We start from the raw sequence: 20,938 nt of genomic DNA, 5'->3' as shown, positions 1-20,938 counted from the left end.
TAGATCGGAAAAGTGCACTAAAATGTGCAGAGAGGTCCTCCAGGAGCCCCACATCCAAACCACAGTACTGACTCCCAAACCGAAAGCAATGCTTTTTTTTTTTTTAAAGATTTTATTTATTTATTTGACAGAGATCACAAGTAGGCAGAGAGGCAGGCAGAGAGAGAGGAAGGAAAGCAGGCTCCCTGCTGAGCAGAGAGCCCGATGTGGGGCTCGATCCCAGAACCCTGGGATCATGACCCGAGCCGAAAGCAGAGGCTTTAACCCACTGAGCCACCCAGGCGCCCCCGGAAAGCAATGCTTTTGAGAAGGACGATATGTAAGCTGAAAGTGCGCGGTCAGCCCTGACTATCCCTGCTGAGGAAATACAACGAGGAGATGGCCAGGTGGGATTCATGGCACGTGGAAGGTGACGACCTCCGTGTACCAAAGGCTGCTCCGAGGCTGACCCCTCCCTCAGCCCGCCTGACCGCAGGGCCAGCAGTACGAGCGGCTTCCAGCGCCAGCCTTCACCGCACCGGCGCGAACTGCGCCTTTCTCCTCTTCGCATCCGTGTCCCGAGCGCCCGGCCCGGAGAAGATGCACATTCAATGTATCGTGACCAACGCTGCACTTGAAGATGCCGGGTTTCTTGGCCGAGATGTCCGGAGTACCACAAATTATGCTAGGTGGTGTGGCAACTGCAAAACAGTGAGACAGAAGTGTATGCTCCGATGGTGGAGGACACTGAGCTCTTTCCCCGGGGTGGGGAGGCGGGGGGGACATCTGGAGATCACAGTCTCGGCTAGTTTAGACACTACAGATCTGACGAAATCAAACTTTGGTCTTATATTCATTCAGCTAAGTAACAGTAGGTGGTACAGACTCAGAGAGCTGCCCTCACTGAAATCCAGTGTCCTATAAACTCCTATGTATTACCTCCACATGTTTCCAAATTACGGAAGAGAATCCCTTCAGTTCACCCACACGCCAGTAATACGGCTATTTTTGGAACTACAAGAGCTGTGACCAATATTTCACACTCAGGCAATGAATCAATAACCAGTGCACAAAGGGCCACAAAGTCATTGCTCATAAGCAGGCTTCTGGTTTGTATGTCTGAAGTCAAACTTCACAACTAAGTCTCCAGTTTTTTAACTTAAGAAACCTACACATTTAGGGAAAAAACCTGACACAACAGTGGCCATCACAATAGACCTATGTAAATCTCTCTAAGCAAATATTGTCTCACAGGCCTTAGAGTTTATTTTCACCTAATGACTGATTTCCTCTTGGCCCACCCTGTAGAAAGAACTTCCTCAAAATACCATTTGGCCAATTCTCTGCCTTCAGCAGGCCTACAATTATGAACTCGGCTAAACAAATAAACTTCCTTCCTATTTTTAAAGTTTTCCAAAATTGGAGAATCTACATCTTTGGTTGGCACACTATTTCCCGGACTTAGAGCCCTGGCCGTGAAGAAATTCTTCACAGTATTTTGAGAGATGAAAGGACTTCAGAAATGGCCAGGCAGCTGTTCCCCCCCTCTATCTCAGGGAAGGGGAAAACAAGGTGAAGTTGTGACCTTGGGCAAGGTCACATGGGGGGTGCTGGTGCCAGAGGCCGGTGTAATTCTCTCTGCCCATTTTCCCCTTATCTGATCGAAATTACCTGTGGCCTGATGAAGCATTTTGCTCGTTCCATACTAGTGAACCAGAGCTTATGTTTAATTCATGCAGAATGTGATAAAACAACAAAGATTCTAAATACCATAGCAAGAACCAGGTGACATGAAGAACTCTGGGCTAAGAACCAGAACACCTTAACTTCAGCTCTGACTCTGGGAAAGCCACCTCACCTCTGGAGGGCTCAATATTTCATCTTTGAAAAGAGGGACCAGAACGAAGCAAGCGCAGATGTCATCTCCACCCGTACCTTGAGTGAGGGGGCGGCAAGGTTTCACCCCTATTAAGGGCTTCCTCAGAGCCGGGCACTGTTCTGAGTACATTCTGTGGGAACATCCTCCACAGCCTGGAGGACAGCCCCCGTCCCCATTTTGTGGATGAACACATTCATCCACGCAGAGAAGGGACCTGTCTATGGTCACAGCTCCATGCGGGACACGTCAGGAGGGGATGTGTCCCAGGCCAGCGGCTGCAGGGGCCCTCTCTTCCTTTTCAGTGGTGGACAATCTCTGATGACTGGCCCCACTTGCAGTAACAGAGAGTCCAAACCGAGAACAATTACAGCGATCATTCAACACAATGTTCTGATTTTACAGATCAAGGACGGAGGCCCAGGGAAGTAGAACTTCGGTCAGGAAATTAAATGGCTACACCCACCCCACTTCCTAGACAAGCTTATCCTAAAAAGTGCTTTCATGGCTCCCATCACTTATACCATCTCGTGTGCCACCTAAACATGACTTTCTGATGGCAGCGGGGCAATGACCCTCACTCCCATGGCAACTAGCTGTGGTTAAACAGCAAACTCGAGGTGAGCTGGGGCTTCCAACCCAAGCCTCTTGCCTCCAGTCCTGTGTATTATCCCAGGCTTGAAAAAATGTCCACTGTGGTAGAAGTCTCTGGAGAGCCTATTCAAAATAGTCTCTAAACACAAAGAGAATTTCCCAGAGAGGCTAAAAACATGCTTCCATGGTGCTCTGAGAAAAATCTCAGATAATACTCTAAGGCCCACAACTCCAGTCAATAAGAAAATAAAAAATCAGGCTATGGTCATCTCAAAACTGACCTCTTTGGTCCATCATTCAATTGCCCCTAGTCTCCCCACCAATCTTCACCAATCTTCAATCTTCCTACCAGTGATTTTCTTCTTACTTCCTGTTTTCTTCCCTCCCTAACCAAGAACATCATGAAATTCAAGCTTTTTAAAAATAGGAGTTCCACTTCTGGTGTAATTTCACTCTTACACACCTATTTTCAAAAGCAAGTTAGGCGGACATAACATTTTACGCCTCTCCCTTAAGGAAGAAGGAAAATTCAAATTCTTAGTGGGACAAAATATTTTAAGTTCTGACCACCCTTGCTTCGTATCTTGAACATGTGTTGTAATCCCTTTATGACAGAGATAGCACAGGTACAACAGATAAAACGTGAATTTACAGCCAGACCATTCAAGCTTTAATCTTAATAGCTCCGACAAATGGCCTAAGCGCTCTCAACTTCATTTTCTTTACAGTACTTCCCCAAAGAAACAGGAGGAGGAAAGAACACCCCCACCCTGGGATGATCTGAGCTGACTACTCCCTACACAACTGCTAGCGCATATTAAGGGCTCAAAAACAATCATCTCTTCCTTTCTGCGGCTGCATTAACACTCATGTCGTTTTCTCTCCTGTTAAATCTGCTTTGCAAATGATGTTTCTCTGAAAAAACTCAATCTCCCCTATTAGAGGAGAAGAGACACATTATACACACTTCCCCTCTGTCCCACAGGACGCCCTCCAGGAACTAGAGTGAATCAGCAGGTCACTGGAGCCCGGCACGGGGAGCTGTGTCGCCACACTGGACTTGGGCAACTTCCACTCTCTTCAACTACTTAGGCCCTGGGTTCTTCCTACTCAGAGCTCACACCACTGGGCAGGCCTCCGGGGCTGTTGAGCATTTATGACACCCCTCACGTGTCGGAGGACCTCTACCCACCCCAGCAGACTGCTCGACTTCAGGCTTCCTTTCTTTGCCTGTTTCCCTGCAGGCACCTGGACCAACGCTGAAAATACGTGTGTAAATGGCCGAGTGATTAAATAAGGTATTCTGAAATACAATATGTTAATAGACAGGCACACTTTTTTTAATTTTTTTTTTAAAATTTTTTTTTTTTTAAGATTTTATTTATTTATTTGACAGACAGAGATCACAAATAGGCAGAGAGGCAGGCAGAGAGAGAGGAAGGGAAGCAGGCTCCCTGGTGAGCAGAGAGCCCGATGCGGGGCTCCATCCCAGGACCCTGGGATCATGACCTGAGCCGAAGACAGAGGCTTTAACCCACTGAGCCACCCAGGCGCCCCCACACTTTTGATTTTAGAAAAATACTTCAAAGAAAAAAGTGCGAACAGCAGGGCAACATCAACAAGGTGTGCAAAACCCAGGGGTCCAAAACTCTGGGTTCAAGTTCTGCCACAATGAGCTGTGTGATCTTGTTCGAATTAAGTCGCTTCCCTGCTCCGGCACTCGGTTTCCTCATGGAGAAGAGAGAAAATGCAATGACATTCAGGCTGCAGCAGAATGACCACCTCCCTAGTTGCCACTACAGAGAGGCATGCGCAGGCCCGAGGGCACGCCCTGCCTAAGGAAAAGGGCCACTCTCAACTCTGAATCTCGCAGTATCTGGGCCATTTGTTTGAAGTGACTGCCTTCCTCAAGGTTAAAAATCACTGGTCTCAAAAACAAGGCAACAGAGTTGGAAAGCAACCTTGAATGATTCCAAAACGTGCTGGAAAACTACAAGTATACCCCAGCAATTCTTTTCCATTCACCATACATCAGGGACATACAACTCAATCACCTTTCCTTAAAGACTTAGCTCAGGGGGCACCCAAGGTAACTCAGTTGGCTAAGCAGCCGATCTTGGTTTTGGCTTGGGTGGTGATCTCCGGGCCGCCGTGGCCTGAGCCCTGCGTTGGGCTCTGCGCTCAGCAGGATGTCGGCTTTACTCTGCTTGATTCTCTCATGCCCTCTGCCCCTCCCCCAACTCATGCACATGCACATTCACACTCTCTTGCTCTAAAATAAATATTTTTTTTTCAAAAAAGGACTTAACTCATCTCATATCCTCAAAAAAATCTCCCCGAATCCCCAGCTGAGTGATTCCCCATGCACACACCTGTACGATTTCGTGAAATCATCTTCGTAAGTGTACCTCTCCCTATTAAATCCCAAGCTGCATAAAGGCTGAGCCCCTGTCCCGCTCATCTCGGGGTCCTCATGCCCACACCTCACTTGCACACAAGCTGCGGACAAACTGCAAACTCAACCACATCCAAAGAGTTTACACTCGCAGATGATCTTCGCTATCTCCTTCCTATGCAGATTTTGACATTGCTCAATTTTAAAACAGGATCTTTAAAAAGATGACTAGGGAATATGTTATTTTTTAGATAAAAAAGGCCCAAGTTTAACTTAGCCCAGCTCAACCAAAGTAAATGAACAAGGCCTAGCAGTCTAATCTCATTATAACACATGACAGATATAAAAATAATTTGCAAAATTATTTTTGTACCAAAGTACATAAAGACTAAGGAAATTTTTTCCATCAAGTCTTTTCTTTAAACCTAACAAAATGATATAAACAGCTATTTCATGCTCCCAATAGCAAAATCAGAAGTAACAGAAATAATGGAAAAGTCAAAGATACTTAACTATAGATACACAAATATAACCATTAAAATTTTTGCTTTCCTATAACTTTATTATATATTTAGTAAATACCACCACATATTATGAAATAAAATTCAAAAGGACAAATTTATCATTTCTACTGCTTAAAAGTTAAAAATCAAAAGGAAGGGGGCGCCTGGGTGGCTCAGTGGGTTAAAGCCTCTGCCTTTGGCTCAGGTCATGATCTCAGGGTCCTGGGATCGAGCCCCACATTGGGCTCTCTACTCAGCAGGGAGCCTGCTTCCTCCTCTCTCTCTGCGTGCCTCTCTGCCTGCTTGTGATCTCTGCCTGTCAAATAAATAAATAAAATCTTAAAAAAAAAAAAATCAAAAGTAAGGGGGGGGCCTCTACATTATGTCATCAGGGAAACAGAAATTAAAGCAAAATGAGATACCATTACATACCCACTGAAACAGCCACAACCTGAAACACTGACAACACCAAACATTAACGAGGATGTGGAGCAACAGGAACTCTCATGCACTGCTCATGGGAATGCAAAAATTATACACCCAGTTTAGAAGACACTTTGGCAGCTTCTTACAAAACTAAACATATTCTTACCATATAATCCAGCAATCATTCTTCTTGATGTCACCAGCCCAACTGAAGGGAGCTGGAAACTTACACCCACAAAAAAGGCTGCACAAAAACGTTTACAGCTTTATTCATACCTGCCAAACCTTGAAAGCAACTGATGCCCTTCTAGGCGATTCCACCTAGACAATGGAATGTTGTTCAGAGCTATAATGAGCAATCAAGCCATGAAAAGATACAGAAGAAACTTAAATGTACATTACTAAGTGAAAGAAGCCAGTCTGAAGAGGATATGTACCTGATTCCAGCTATAGGACATTCTGGAAAAGGCAAAACTATAAAGAACAGTGGTTGACAGGGGGTGGGGAGGGAGGACAAGAGGAACAGGCAGAGTACAGGGGATTTTTCGGGCAGTGAAACTATTCTGTATGGTAGTAAAAATACATGCCATTATACCTTTGCCCAAATGCACAGAATGCACAACACCAGGAATGAACTGTAGCATGCACTTGGGACTTTCCGAGAAAATGTGTCAGTGCAGGTCCGTCAACTGTAACAAATGGTTGGAGATATTGATAATGGGAAAGGCTATCTACGCATGTGTGGGAACAGAGGGTGTACGAGAACTCTCTGTACCTGCTGCTCAATTTTGCTCTGAACCTTAAACTGCTCTTAAAAATTAAGTCTATTTAAAAAAAAGAAAAGACAGGAGGGCAATTTGAGTTAATTTTTCAATAATAATCTGATTCTGGTCTATTATAATACCCTAATGGTAGCCGGGGTAAAGCTAAATACATTGAAAAAGAGAAAAGGCCAAAACGTTTTTTAAATTTGATAAACTGAATAGTTAATACATAAAATGCTGACTTTTTAAAAAGGGTGTACGAGTATGCAATGCAAAATCTTCCTTCCACTCTTACTCCCCAGACACCCAATTTCAAGGTTAATTTTTCTAGGTTTTATTTCATGGGACACTATTTCCACTATCATCTTCCCAGATAAAAGCGACTACTCTGAAATCATGGCATTTGTTCCATAAACTATAAGCAACTCCTCGAATGGTAGGTATAACAGAAAACAGAGAGAACCTTGCTATGCGAAGTGCAGTCCCCAGGTCATCCGCATTACCTGGGAGCCTGTTGCAAACGCAGGATTTGGGGTTTCACCCGGACTTACTAGAGCAGAGCTGTATTTTAACAAGATGCCAAGTGGTCTGTGTGCACAGCACAGACGACCTTGGCAAGCACCCATGTTCTTGCAGAGCTTAGAGACCAGTAGAGGAGACAAAAGAATCAACCGCAACACGAGGCATCATACAGAATGGACTACATGGCTACGGGAATTTGGGGAAAGATAAGCTTTGGTCCCTAGGGCCCACCCCCCACCCCCACCCCCCGGGATCCAACGCCAGCCTCTCTGAAGGGCTCTGCCTGCCACGTGCATTCAGGCGCTGCTCACCTGTCTGGTCTCCTCCTCTCCTGCTCGCTACAACGGATTCCCCAGGCAGCCTCGCTGGCAGCCTGGGACTAAGGTTTCTCCAGGGTGCCACCAGACCTCTGCACCTGCCCCTCTAATCACCTGGCACACCGTGACCGTCCCTAGCGCAAGTGCCACTCCCTACTCCCCCATGGCCAGCGGGCTATCGTCCTGGGAGAGGACATGCTTTGGGAGCTTTTTTCTACCGGGATAGTATATTCATCCGAGGAATGAATGAATGAATACTCAAGATGCTTCAGGCGTGAAGGATGGGACGGGTTTAGATAGTCAGGGACAGACCAAGGCAGACACATATATAGGTTAAGATCAGTTTAGGGAATTTTGGGGGAGAAAAAACTAATGTGCTTTTTGGTCATTATGAGATCTGCTCTGAGCTCCCTGCTGTGTTGTGGATGAGGCAGGGTTTCTACTCCTGTTTTTCTCCCTTCTCTTTTCATAAAACCAACCTGTGCCCATGGTGTTGTTACTCTAAGCAACCGGAGCTCCCCCAGAGAGCCTGCCCAGGCGGGCAAACGGGCCTCATGGGAGCCCTGCCCAAATCCTGATCCCGGCTACCCCAGCTTCGCTTAGCAGAGGCAGCACATTTTTCAAAGTCAAGGAATGGTCTGATTAGGACAAGGAGTCCGCCCCTCTTTATTAAACTCAAACACTCACTAATTAAACATAATAGAAGTCTCCCGGAAAAAAAATTATATTTTTAAATAATTCATCACATGAACCTAGGACGCACCACATGCAACGGACTCGACCCCAGGAAGCAGAGGACCCCGCTGCCTAAGCACCAGGTGTGGGAAGATGTGCGCCTTCCAGAAGGCTGCCGGGTGGCCCTCGCCAGGGCAGCCCAGCTGGCCAGAGGCTCGCAAAATGGGCTGCTCCGGTCTGCAGGAAATGGCAAAGGTAAACAAACCACACTGGCATCAGGACACAACTGGGCCAGAAAGCCCTGCTCTTCAGAGGCAGCCAACCAAGGGCAAGTTGTACTCAACATAGACGTAATTAGTTTCTCGGTCATTTGCACCAGTCTCAGATGAATGCGATAGCAAAGCCACCCAGTCACCTCATTTCAGAAGATAAAGAACAGTGATGTCTCCACAGGTGTCCCCTCCTTACTACCAAAGTCCAAGCTAGCCCTGTCACCCCTGCCCAAAACACAACAGCCTAAGTGTCTCTCTGCTTCCGACCCACGTACACATCAGCCCACAGCGCTCCTCAGGTTCACACCCTCCAATGGCTCCCTCTGCACTTGAAGCCAAGCCAAACCCGGTCCTGGGCCTGCAGAGCCCTAAAGGGCCTGGCCCAAAAGGGCCTGGCCCAGAAGGCCCCTCCCCAACTCAGGGCCCACAGCTCGCCCTGCTCGCCAGATGGCAGTCACACCTGCCTTCTCCCCACTGCTCTAACATGCCCACCTGAGCCACCTCCAGGCCCTGGTCTCTGCGGTTCTGTCCCCCCGGGGAGGCGGGGGGCACTGCCACCTCCTTGCCAGCCCAGCCCCTCATCACTCTCCAGGAAGCATCTTGCTTACTTTTCTCCCTAGCACTTACCACCCCCTGAAACTACCTTGTTCGTCTGTTTGCTTGCTTCTGCACAGTCTCCCCCATCCAGGACCCGAGCTCCAGGAAAGAAGGGAGCTGGTCTGCCTTAGTCATTGCTGTATCTCCAGCTCCTCAAACAGGAGCAGGTATATACTAGGTGTGCAGTAAGTATCTGTGCAGAACCATTTCTGAAACCATTTGCTGAATGAATGGTAGCTCATAACCTTTGTTTTCAGCAAAGCCAAAATATGAAAAACCTGGTTTCACATAAAATGTTAGCAACTATTTTAAAAATTAAAAAAAAAATTTTTTTTAAAGATTTGACTTGTAAGTAATCTCTACACCTAACATGGGGCTCCAGCTCACAACCCTGAGATCAAGAGTCACATACTCTACCCACTAAGCCAGCCAGGTTCCCCCAGTGTGTACACTTTCTAAAGGATAAGTCTTGGGACACCTAGATGGCTCAGTCGGTTAAGCGTCTGCCTTTGGCTGGAATCATGATCCCAGGGTCTTGGACATTGGGGCTCCTTGCTTAGCAGGAAGGCTGCTTCTCCCTCTGCCTGCCACTCTCTCTGCTTGTGTGCTCACTTGCTCGTACTCTGACAAAATCTTTTAAAAAGTAATAAATAGGGGTGCCTGGGTGGCTCAGTGGGTTATGCCTCTGCCTTCAGCTCAGGTCATGATCTCAGGGTCCTGGGATTGAGCCCTGTATCGGGCTCTCTGATCATCGGGGAGCCGCTTCCCTCTCCCTCTGCCTGCCTCTCTGTCAAATAAATAAATATAAATGGGGCCCCTGGGTGGCTCAGTGGGTTAAGTCTCTGCCTTTGGCTCGGGTCATGATCCCGGGGTCCTGGGATCAAAATCCGCATCGGGCTCCCTGCTCAGCGGGGAGTCTGCTTCCTCCTCTCTCTCTGCCTGCCTCTTTACCTACTTGTGATCTGTCAAATAAACAAATAAAAATCTGTTTAAAAAATAATAAATTAAGTAAATAAATAAAATCTTTTTTAAAAATAATAATAATAAATAAAGGATAAGCCTATGTGCAAACTGAACTAACTCCTTCAGGGCATCCACAGTACCTGGTACATAAAAGGTGCCCAATAACATCTGGCGAGTACACGAGCAATGGAAAAAAATACAAGGCATCAACTGCATGAAACTGCACTTGAATTTGAGAACACAGCAGTTGTGGATATATTTAGGCTCATTTTCCTTTTTACCTGACTGAATAACATATATATTGAAAATCCACTACTTTGGGATACTAGCAATAATCTTAGCCAGTATCTTTACAGGCAGGTACGAATCCAAATAAATTCAGAAAGTTACCTGGTGGTTCTGTAGCAGGTTTCACTAACTGATGCATGGGAGGCACAGAAGTGATCAACAGAAATACTCAAAACTGCCAGGTGGCTGAGACATCTGTGGGTTTAGTATAAAAATCACGATGCCTGAGAAATTTGTTTTTATTAGCAATCTATGGGAAAACACACGTGTCCCAATGAGAGACTAACCAAGGAATCTCACCTCTGTAAAACCTGTCCCATTTGTAATACAATGCACACCTGCCTTACTGTTCCAAGGCCATGTCCAGCATAAAAGAAAGTGCATCTTAATTTTTTTTTAACATAGAATTCTCTGTTTGGGCTCAATTCCTCACACTCTAGAGTCAATATTTACACAATATTAATGCGGCACCCAAGAAAAACAAATTTCTGTTCAGGTACCCATCTGCACCAAGCCATGTCCACACCCCTTTCCCTCTCCCAACCAGGTGTGGAGCCAGTTTGCAAAGGTCAAAATAGAATAGCAATTAGATGTAGTGTTTGTGTGAGGTGTGTGCTCATATTCATTGATGTGCTCTTGAAGGCTCATTCTAAAGTCAAATATAACTGTACTTTGGGATTATGCACACTGTGTGTCCTATTTGCAACTCCTTTTCTGCCTTTAGAATATTCCCTAGTTTAGGGGCACCTGGGTGGCTCAGTGGGTTAAGCCTGTGCCTTTGGCTCAGGTCATGATCCCAGGGTCCTGGGATCGACCGACCCCCGCATTGGGCTCTCTGCTCAGCAGGGAGCCTGCTTCCCCTCCTCTCTCTCTCTCTCTGCCTGCCTCTAGGCCTACTTGTGATCTCTTTCTCTGTCAAATAAATAAATAAAATCTTTAAAAAAATAAAATAAAATATTCCCTAGTTTATAATGCTAACCATGTTGATGCCTTATCTCTTAACAGTAAACCAAATCAGGTTCCCTAGAAAGTCACTCTTATCATCTACAGCCCCAAGAAATGAACTTTCAAATAATTTCATATTCTAAAATCTCACAGAAGATATTGTCTATAAAAATCAATTTCAGGATCCAATTTATAATCGAACACCACCTAACAGGAATGAAATATAAAATAACTGCACTTTCTCCTGACAACTGATAAATGTGTTCCAAAAACGTTTCATAGTTTTGTTGTTTTGCAGTTTAAATAACTTTGGAATAACATGATTCAGAATTTAGATGAAGTTATCAACATACATTTCATTTAAATAATCTTTTCAAAAGTATTACCAGTTGGAGAAAGCTGACAATCCTTGTAGAAGTCCTTACAGTTTTGTTTTTTGAGTTTGTGTGTTATTTTTTTTTTTAATAAAACTTTGGTCTGGTGTTTTCGCTGTCATCTCCTAGGCCAACGTGAGCAAAAGTCCACCTCACTCCTATAGTGAAAAACATCTTTATTAAATAGGTTTTGGAAAGGTAAATAAAACCATAAAACAGTATGAACAATAAGTATTTTGGGTTTTGTTTATTTAGACTTCAAACAGTAAGTCTAGTTTTTTTGGTTTCTCCCTTTGGCCTTATGATATAAAGTATAACAGTATACAAGTAGACTCAAATCCTCAACCTAAAATAAAATATAATCAGACAACGCACCCTGAATTACTTCTTAAAGCACCTCACATCATTTTTTAATTTAGCATTATTTATAAAAGCTAATCAGCTATCACATCAAACCAGGAAATCTGGGCATATCATTCTTTTTCAATACAAAACTGCGACTCAAAACTTTTTCATTTACCACCCGCTGTGTTTCAGGAAGTGAAAATTCTGGTGAGGATGAGAAGATAGGATACAGTGCCTGATAATCTGGTTTCTGTGTCTCCATTTTATTACCACTAATTGATAGTCAAAGCTTTATCTGGCTGAAGGACAGGTATTTATTATAAAACCAGCAGTCTAAAAGCACTGTGTAATTAGCAGATGGAACCACCACCTAATTACTATTTGTAAAGGGTCACATAATGGCTAACGGGTTCTTCCAATAAGAGTTTATTACTCAACCTGCTAAACGCCACTGGGTGTGAGAAAAGTGCCCTGGGGTCCTACCGGCCTTTTAGAGGCTGCGAGGGAGGCATCATTCAAATCACCCAAATGCCTGGTACTCCGGGAGGTATAAAAATAATTCCACGTCCTCCAACTGGTGGGAACTCTAGAGAGCTACTCCAGTCCCTCCGTTCCAGCAGTCGTGAAACTGGCAGGGCTTTGTAAGGCTCCGTTATTCTGAAAGCGCTCATGTTCGGAAAATAAAACTTCATGGAAATATAATTTACATTCAAAACTCGCACCACCGCACCCTCTGAAATCGGGGAGTTTAAGACAAAGGACAAATACCCTCTGCGTGCACCAAGTCCAGCCTTTCGGCCCCCGCAGCGCCCTATCCCAGGCCACCAGGCACGACCCTGTGTCAGGGAGCACGCCACACACGGTCCCGCCGCGGGGCAACGCGCAGCTCTGCGTGCGGTGGGCTGCGCGGGGAAGAGAAGCAGCCGGCCTCCAGGGGCGAACACCTGGGGCCGGGCGTCGGGCCTCGCTCTTCCCATCCGTGAAATGGGCGTGACGCCACCTGGCCCGCTCGGCCGACTAATGAATGAGAGCCGCCCGGGAAAGGACTCCGGCGGCGCCCGCCACCCTCCGGTCGCTGTCCGCTGGCCGCGGGACGTCCCCCGCCGCGGGCAGTCCCGGCACGGTCAGGCCCCCGCCCCCCCCACTCCGAGCGGGGGGCGCTCCCAGCGCTCCGGACCCCCTCACGGCCCGACGGTTACAGAGGTGCCCAGAACGGCGCCCGTCCGCTCCGGTAACGGGCGCCGGCCCGACGCTGCCCCGACGCCGCCTACCTTGGCCACCCAGCTGAACAATGGTGACATCGCGGGCCGGGCGGCGGCTCCTCGCCGGTCGCTCCCGCTCACTCCCGCCGCGGGCCGGGGAGGCGGCGGGTCACCGCGGGCGGGCTCGGGGCGCGGCGGGGCGCGGGCATGGCTCCCCCGGCGGCGGCGGCGGCGGCAGTGGCGGCGGCGGGCTCCTCCCAGCTCGTCACGGCCGGGAGAGGTCGCGCCCGCGGGGCGGCCCGGCCAGCCGAGAAAGGGAAGTGGGTGGGGAGAGCGCGGGGAAGGGGAGGGGAGGGGAGGGAGAGCCGCCGACCCCGCCCCCCCGCCCCCCTCCCACGCCGGGCTCGGGGCGGGAAGTTGGGACTCTCGGGGGTTGCCCTCCTCCGGGGTGCCCCGGGCTGCGCAGCTCCCGGAGGAGGAGTCCGACAACTTTCCGAAAACTAGGAATTCCTGTGTCAGAAGGCCCCGAGTTGAGCTAACACAAAGCCCGCCCAACTTACCCGGGGTTACCCCCACCCCCACAGCCTTTCTTTCTAAACGCTCTGAGATTGCTGGTAACAAAAGGACTAGTGTTTCCCCAGCCCCTAATACCTTTATATAATCAAAGGTGGTTTTCTTGGAGTCAGAAAACTACGCTATTGGGGGTTGGGGGGAGTAGCTCCAGCTCCTGTCAGCCCGCAGCTTTCAGCCACGTGAGAGATTTTGATTTCGAGAGTTGTCTTCTCTCCCAAGGCAGGATGATAAGACAGCGTAGTCAGCTTATAGCTACAAAGGTTAAGGTAGGTTTCTAACTCAAGGCACCCTGGAGTTCCACGTTGGGGAAAAAAATGTCCAAAGGTCTAACAGCCAATGTGTAAACACATTGCGTGACATCTAGCCACTCACTGGGTTCATCATGCCCATCAGCAACCCCAGCGCAAGAATTTTGCTTCTGTTTCCTTTTGTTACGTTGTGCCTCATTTTCAGATAGGCCAACAGAATGTTTTAATGATCTCCAAATGTCTGGCATCTGAGTTAGGTGGGTATTATCATCTATTGCCACATAACAAATTACCCCAAAACGGTGAAGCTTAAAACACAAGTGTCTGTGGGTCAGAGATCCAGAAGCCTATCGGCTGGCTGCTCTGGCCTGACCTGTCTCTTGAGGCTGGGTTCAAGCTGTTAGCTGGGGCCGCAGCCATCTCCATCTTCCAAGCTCACTCACACAGTGAGCTCCTTGCAGGCTGTTGGACTGAGGACTTTGGTTTCTGTGGCATCACGTGGTCCTCTCCACAGGGCTGCTCATAAAATGGAAGTTCGAATGCCCCAGCAGAAACGATCCAAGAAAGAGCATGTGTCCACAAAAGACATCAATCATTTCATAAACTCATCTCAGAAGTGACGGCCCCAAACTTCTGCTGTATTCTATTCGTTAAAAGGCGAGGAAGGAAGTCCAGTCCATGCACAAGGCAAGGGGGATTACACACAGGCAAGACTGCCAAGAGGAGAGGATGGTGGGGGCAAGGGAGATGTCATCTCGTTTCCCCTTGCAGGTAGGGTGTATAGGGAAAGCCAAGAGTTCCAACAACATTCTAACAGAGCCTATCTAGGTAATTGAAAACGGCCTTTGGACCATCTTAAGGAGCTTCTTTGTGCTTTTAAGCAGTGTTTGATTGATTTCTTCTAAAGAAATTGAGACCAGGGGCACCTGGCTGGTTCAGTGGGCAGAGCATGCGATTCTTGATCTTGGGGTTGTGAGCTCGAGCTCCACGTTGTGGGTAGAGTTTATGTAAAAAAAAAAAAAAAAAAAAAAAAAAACTTAAAAAAATTTTAAAGCTAAAAAAGGGGGAGGGCATTTGCAGCCATTTAACCAGATCCTTCCCTGTTAGCAAATCACTCCCCTCCCTACCCCACCCCCCACCCCCAGCAAGTAGAAGAGAGAGAGATTAACGCTGAGGACTCCCCTGTCCTCCGCAACCTTGCTACTAAACCAGCGCCTGGTCACCCTCTGGCAATTTGTTAGAAATGCAGAATCTCAGGCCCTTCCCTAACCCAGACCTACAGAGTCAGAACTTTCATTTTACCATGATTCTGGATGGCCAGTGTGCACATTTGCATCTGAGATGCACTAGTATATGAGAGTCATTGACGTGGGGTTTAAAATGAGCTTCTGGCCAACAGACCCTTGAGAGAACAGCTGAAACTGTCCAGCGTCCGGGGATGATGAGCACTAGCTCAGCTAGAGGGAGATCTGGAGGGTTCCTAGGCAACAACATAGTTAGATGGCAGTGGATAGAGAGCTGAGTGGACAAGTGGGACAAGCTGGGTCCAGGACAAATGTCACCAGGACAAACGTCACCATACTCCATACTCCATCACTCCAATTCCCAGATTGAGCTCTATGAAAATGCCCAGGATTTAGAAGCAACTCTGGGATGAGGATTAAGGGAACCCAAAACTGATGAAAGAAACCTAAATTACTCCCAACCGAGGTAAATTTTCTGTCAGTTGGGCAAGTGATGGGGAGGCAAAAAAATTAGATTAAATTTAGGAGAATAAAAATCACACTTCTAGAGCATGTGCGCACACACACACAAAGAATTAAAGTTGGGTCAAATTCTGGATCTAACCGTTAAAATGGGAGAGTGTGCTGGAAGGTGAGATAGGGACATCGTCTTCATTGTTTTACCCTGGATCCAATTCTCCATATATACACATAGGGGCAGAGGCTCATCGAAACCTGGTTTGAACTTACATACCCTTTAGACACACAGAGGTCTCCCTCCGCCCGAGAGCTCTACTGCCTGATCCAGGAATGGGCAGAAAGCACTCATTTCATGGGAACACAAAGATCTTTCCATTGAACACACTTGACAGGCAGTAACAAGCGGGGCTCCAACACCAAATTAAGAAATATAGAAGGGTCTTATTTTTTCTTAATTTTTTAATAAACATATAATGTATTTTTAGTCCCAGGGGTACAGGTCTGTGAATTGCCAACTTTACATACTTCACAGCACTCACCATAGCACACACCCTCCCCAATGTCCATAGAAGGGTCTTATTTTAATTCACTGCCGTCATGTACCTTGCAAGTCACAATGTAGGAAGCAATTCTGTTAGAATTTGGAATTTTATTAAAAGGAAACTGTTAGCATCAGACAATCTACTGATTCCACATTCAAATAATACAATTTTCATTGAAACACCACACCCCCTCCCATCTGAAAAAAAGTATCCTTCCCCCCAAGAAACTGTCTATTCCCCCAGGGAAGGACTGTACATAGACCAGGGATTGGTTATTTTTAAAAGCTCCCTAGTGCTTCTCTTTCAGTTGGAATTGAGAACCCCTACAGACAGAACAGTCAATGCTCCAAGGTGCTGATGGTTCCCAGCCCTGATCGTCTATCAGAGTTACCAGTGGTGCCAAGGGGTAGGTGGGGGAGGAGGGTGGACAAACTGGCCCTGTGGGGGCAGAGTCGAATTCTCAGGGACCTCAAAGGGCAGGCAGGTCAATAAATGCATGAAGAGAGCCAGTTGTGAGACAATAAGGACTGAACGAGCTGGGGCTTCTTCAAGAAGGGACACCCAATTATCACAACTCCACCCAACCAAGCACAATGTGTCAGCCAAATGTACTTGGCCAGAGTGACCTCTCACTTTACTTAAAGCTTGGAAGACTGGATGTATGTGGGTTCCTACCCTAACAGGTGAGTCTGGCTATCAGCCAGGATTGAGAACTACTTCCAAAGTGCTAGATCCCTTATTAAAAAAAAAAAAAAAAGTATGAGGGATATCTGAATGGTTCAGTCAGAAAAGCATGTGACTCTTGATCTCAGGGTCATGAGTTTGAGTCCCACATTGGGTATAGAGATTACATGAATGGATGAGTGAACAAATGAATAAAAGGAAAAAAATAAAATATAAAAATATAAAATAAAAAATAAAATATAAAAAATAAAATAAAAATAAAAAGATATGGTTGCTCTGTGAAGATCGATGGGTTTTCCAAGTAGGATCGTGGCGATCTAAACAGGATCTATAGAAAATCCAAGACTGCTGTTTTCTTGTAGCTTTAAAAGGATGATTTAATCTGTTTTCCTGAGACACTAAGGGAGGACTTGAAGAGAGATGGGGGGACCAGGAACTGGAAGAGTTGCCCCCCTCCTAAGTCTGACCCCCACCCCTGCAAGACACCCCCAACACTGCTGCCCGACTCTCCTGCCATGTTCCTCCTTTGAAGAGGAGAAAGAAGAAAGGACAGAAAAATCTCCTGAGGATTCTGGAGGAGCTGTACCTGCTTGGCTGTGCTCCACCAGCTCCGATATGGAGGCAAGGAGGAGGAAGCATGCAAAAGCATGACCTCACTCACCAGCCTGGTCCTCTCCCCCACAAGACCTGGCTAAAAACAGGGCCATTGTTACACAAGGAAACAACGTGGCTTCAAGTTAATCAGAACCACAGGGCAGCCACGATCCTGACACCAATGACAAGATGGTTGTTTTTTTTTTTCCCCCACACCATCAAGCAATCTCTGACACCAGCTGGGTGTCCGACAAGTCACCTCAGTTGGGAGACGACTGACCTGGAGATACTCTCAGACCCCACAAGTTAGGAGCTCACTCACACAAGACCGTGGCCCCCACACACTCTTCCCATGGCAATCACAAGGCCAAGTTGCCTCTTGGGTTTCTGACCCACCAGCCACAGGTTCTCCTCACCCCGTCCTTGGGTTCCATTAATACGCTAGAGTGGCTCACAGAACTCAGAGTAACATTTCACTTCCTAGATGACTGGTGTAGTCGAAAGGACTGTAACTCAGGAACAGCCAAATGAGAGAGATGCACAGGGTGAGGTGTGGAGAAAGTGCAGCAACGTGCACACTTTCTCTGAGCGCCACTGTCCTGGCATGTCCCAAGGGCTCACCAACCCAGAAGCTCTCCAAACCCTGCCATGTGGGTTTTCAATGGAGGCTTCGTTACCTCAACACGATCAATTAAATCCTTGGCCCCTAGGGACTGAACTCAAACTTCAGTGCCTCTCTCCACTCAAACCCCAACCCCCAACCCCGGAGGTCAGGGGGTAGGACTGAAGGTTTCCTATCCACTGATCACGTGGTTAGTTCCCTGGCAACCAATCTCCTTTCTTAGGTGACCAAGGGCCTTTCCAAAAGTCACTTCATTAACATGACGAACAGCTTTCTGGCTCTCTTCACAGGAAATTCCAAGGGGTTTAGGAGCTCTGTGCCAGGAAAGGGGACAAAGATCAAATATATCTCTCTTATAAATCACAATATCACAGCAACTAATTAGGGATTTATTCAGTTCGAGGACATTCATCACCTATTGTATAAAGCAACACGTGTCTTGGCAAGGAACAGAAATGTGATTAAGACCTGAATCTTGACCTCAAGGGGGATAGAGGGGTAGCCAGTAGGACTGGGAAGGAAAAGAGTGAGCAATGCCACGAGAAAGGCCCAGGTGAAGCTCCAGGGAGTTCCCAGGAAAAAAAAAACAAAAAACGAAAGTTAACTCTTGCTGCAAAGGAAGAACCAACTTCTGACTGGAAGGTCAAGAATCTTTTCTCTTTCTCCTTTTTTCTTTTTTAAGGAATCTCTACACCCAGTAAGGCGTTCGAACTCACAACCCGGAGACCAAGAATCACATGCATGCCCTAGGGACTGAGCCAACCAGGTGCCCCAAGACTTTCAAACTTTTACAGATGGTAATAAGACTTTCCAGGAGGAAGGATCAGCTGGACAAAGGGAATAAAAAAATGAGTGTCTCTGTCTCAGGAAACCAAGTCTTACTAAGGACAGAAATCAGAGCTTACATTGCAAAAAGAGAGTTTTAGTAAATTTTAGTCTGGAGGTGTGCAGTTATCCCTTTCTGGCATAAAACTTTGTTTCCAGAAAAAATATTTGCTGAGGATACTATCAAGTCCAAAAAAAAAGTCATGCAACAAAAATCCCTCTGTATGAACTGAAAACATATGCCATGAAAGCATGTGAACGTTCATAGTAGTAGTATTCATAACAGCTATAAAGTAGAAACAAGCCAAGAGTCCATCCACTGATGAATGGATAAACAAAATGTAATATACCACACAACAGAGCATTATTTTGTCATAAAAAGTAATGAAGTACCGATCCATGCTACAATGTAAATGGACCTTGCAAACAATACGCTAAGTGAAAGAAGCCAGACAAAACAGATTATATATTGTATGATTCCACTTACATATCCAGAATAGGCAAATCCATAGAGACAGAAAGTAGATTCCTGGTTTCCAGGAACTGGAAGGAGGGAAAAATGGGGAGTGACTGCTAATGAGCATAGGGTTTCTGTTCTGGGGTGATGAAGATATTTTGGAATTTTCTGTATATTCACTATACCAAATACATTAAAAATATACTAAAAACCAAAATTCCATGGTATGTGATTTATGAATCAATTTATTAAATATCTCTAGGTGATGATGCTTTAAAAAGTTAATGCCATGAGGCTTTATAATAATGGGACCCACACTTTAGAGGGCTAGTTGCAGGAATTTTTTTTTTAATATTTTATTTACTTGACAGAGAGCATAAGTAGGCAGAGAGGCAGGCAGAGAGAGAGGAGGAAGCAGGCTCCCCACTGAACAGAGAGCCCGATTCAGGGCTCGATCCCAGGACCCTGAGATCATGACCTGAGCCGAAGGCAGAGGCTTTAACCCACTGAGCCACCCAAGCGCCCCAGGAATTTTTTTTTAAGTAATCTCTACACCCAACTGTTAGGAGTGAGTTGGACAGTTAGGGAGTCAGGGCCAGGGTCCCCAACAAGAAAATCTAAAATCAGGACAGCTACAATAAAACAGCACTGACATCCTGTTTTGCAGCTTAGACAGGACTAGCATTCTGCTTTGTGGCCTTTGCAGAAATGACTTCTGCAAAACGTCCTAAAATAAGACAATTAACCACAAAGCATTTGTCAATATCACGGGCAAGGGGCAGTTAAGACATAAGCCCCCAGATGTCAGCCAAAAAAGAGACCGTCAGTATGTAGACATTAACCTAATAGGTAGACAGATAGGTTCCCAAAGCCCTGATTGGCATGACTCAGCACACCCTGATTGCTTAATATAGTTCTGCAAAAGAGCTCATAAAAATCCCTACGCTTAGAAACTCCAAGGGCAACCCTCTCAGTCCCACCTCCCTCTCAGGGAGCTTTATACTATCTCTCAATAAACTCTGCTTTGCTGCCCACCACTCTTTGTCTGTCTACCTCTTCAAAGCCGCGTAACCAGGAAGAGAATTCCTACAACACAACGTGGGGCTTGAACTTACAACCCCAGGATCAAGAGTCGCATGCTCTACAGAATGAGTTTTAGGATTGAATGAGATGCATGTAAAACATCTCAGCCTGAATCCCTGCATATAGTAGGTGTCTAGGAAATGGTAGCTGTAGTGGTAGAAGTAGTAGTAGGAGTACTAGCAATGATTGCAGTTGGTTAGAGATGGGTATTTACCGTGATTACTTTTATGTGTCCTCCTGAATGGCCTAAGGGCCATTCACTTGGTTGGTAAATATTTCTGGGTATATCTTTGAAGGTGTCTCCAGAAGAGATTAACATTTCAATCAGTAGACTGCCTAAAGAAGATAGCCCTCCCCACTGTAGGGTTGGTCTGATCCAATAGTTGAGGGCCTCCATAGAACAAAAGGGCGGAGGAAGGGCAAATTCGTGCTCTCTGCTTGAGCTGAGACATTCATCTTCTCCTACCTATGGCCATCAGTGCTCCCGGTTCCTGGGCCTTCAGACCAGGACTTACACTATCAGCTCCCAAATTCACAGGCCTTCAGACCTGTACTGTTACACACCAGCTT

At 46.4% G+C, this 20,938-nt stretch overlaps 1 protein-coding gene across 5 annotated transcripts in view; it reads right to left on the bottom strand.

Annotated features, from left to right (window-relative positions):
- The window catches only part of TBC1D1 (TBC1 domain family member 1), a 233,787-nt gene that overhangs the window by 142,959 nt on the left and 69,890 nt on the right, over window positions 1-20,938 (bottom strand). The window contains exon 1 of one of the 5 annotated variants that reach the window (XM_047719094.1): window positions 13,107-13,308. The exons of the other annotated variants lie outside the window; for them this stretch is intronic. Within the exon in view, the coding sequence (XP_047575050.1) occupies window positions 13,107-13,136 (30 nt within the window). The 5' untranslated portion in view covers window positions 13,137-13,308. Of the gene's footprint in view, window positions 1-13,106; window positions 13,309-20,938 lie in introns of those variants that run through there. 5 annotated transcript variants of the gene reach the window in all.

Source organism: Lutra lutra, chromosome 2 (assembly GCF_902655055.1).
Source record: "Lutra lutra chromosome 2, mLutLut1.2, whole genome shotgun sequence".
Taxonomy (NCBI): Eukaryota; Metazoa; Chordata; class Mammalia; order Carnivora; family Mustelidae; genus Lutra; species Lutra lutra.
Note: the sequence above shows the minus strand (reverse complement) of the source record. Positions and strands in the feature narration are given on the sequence as shown.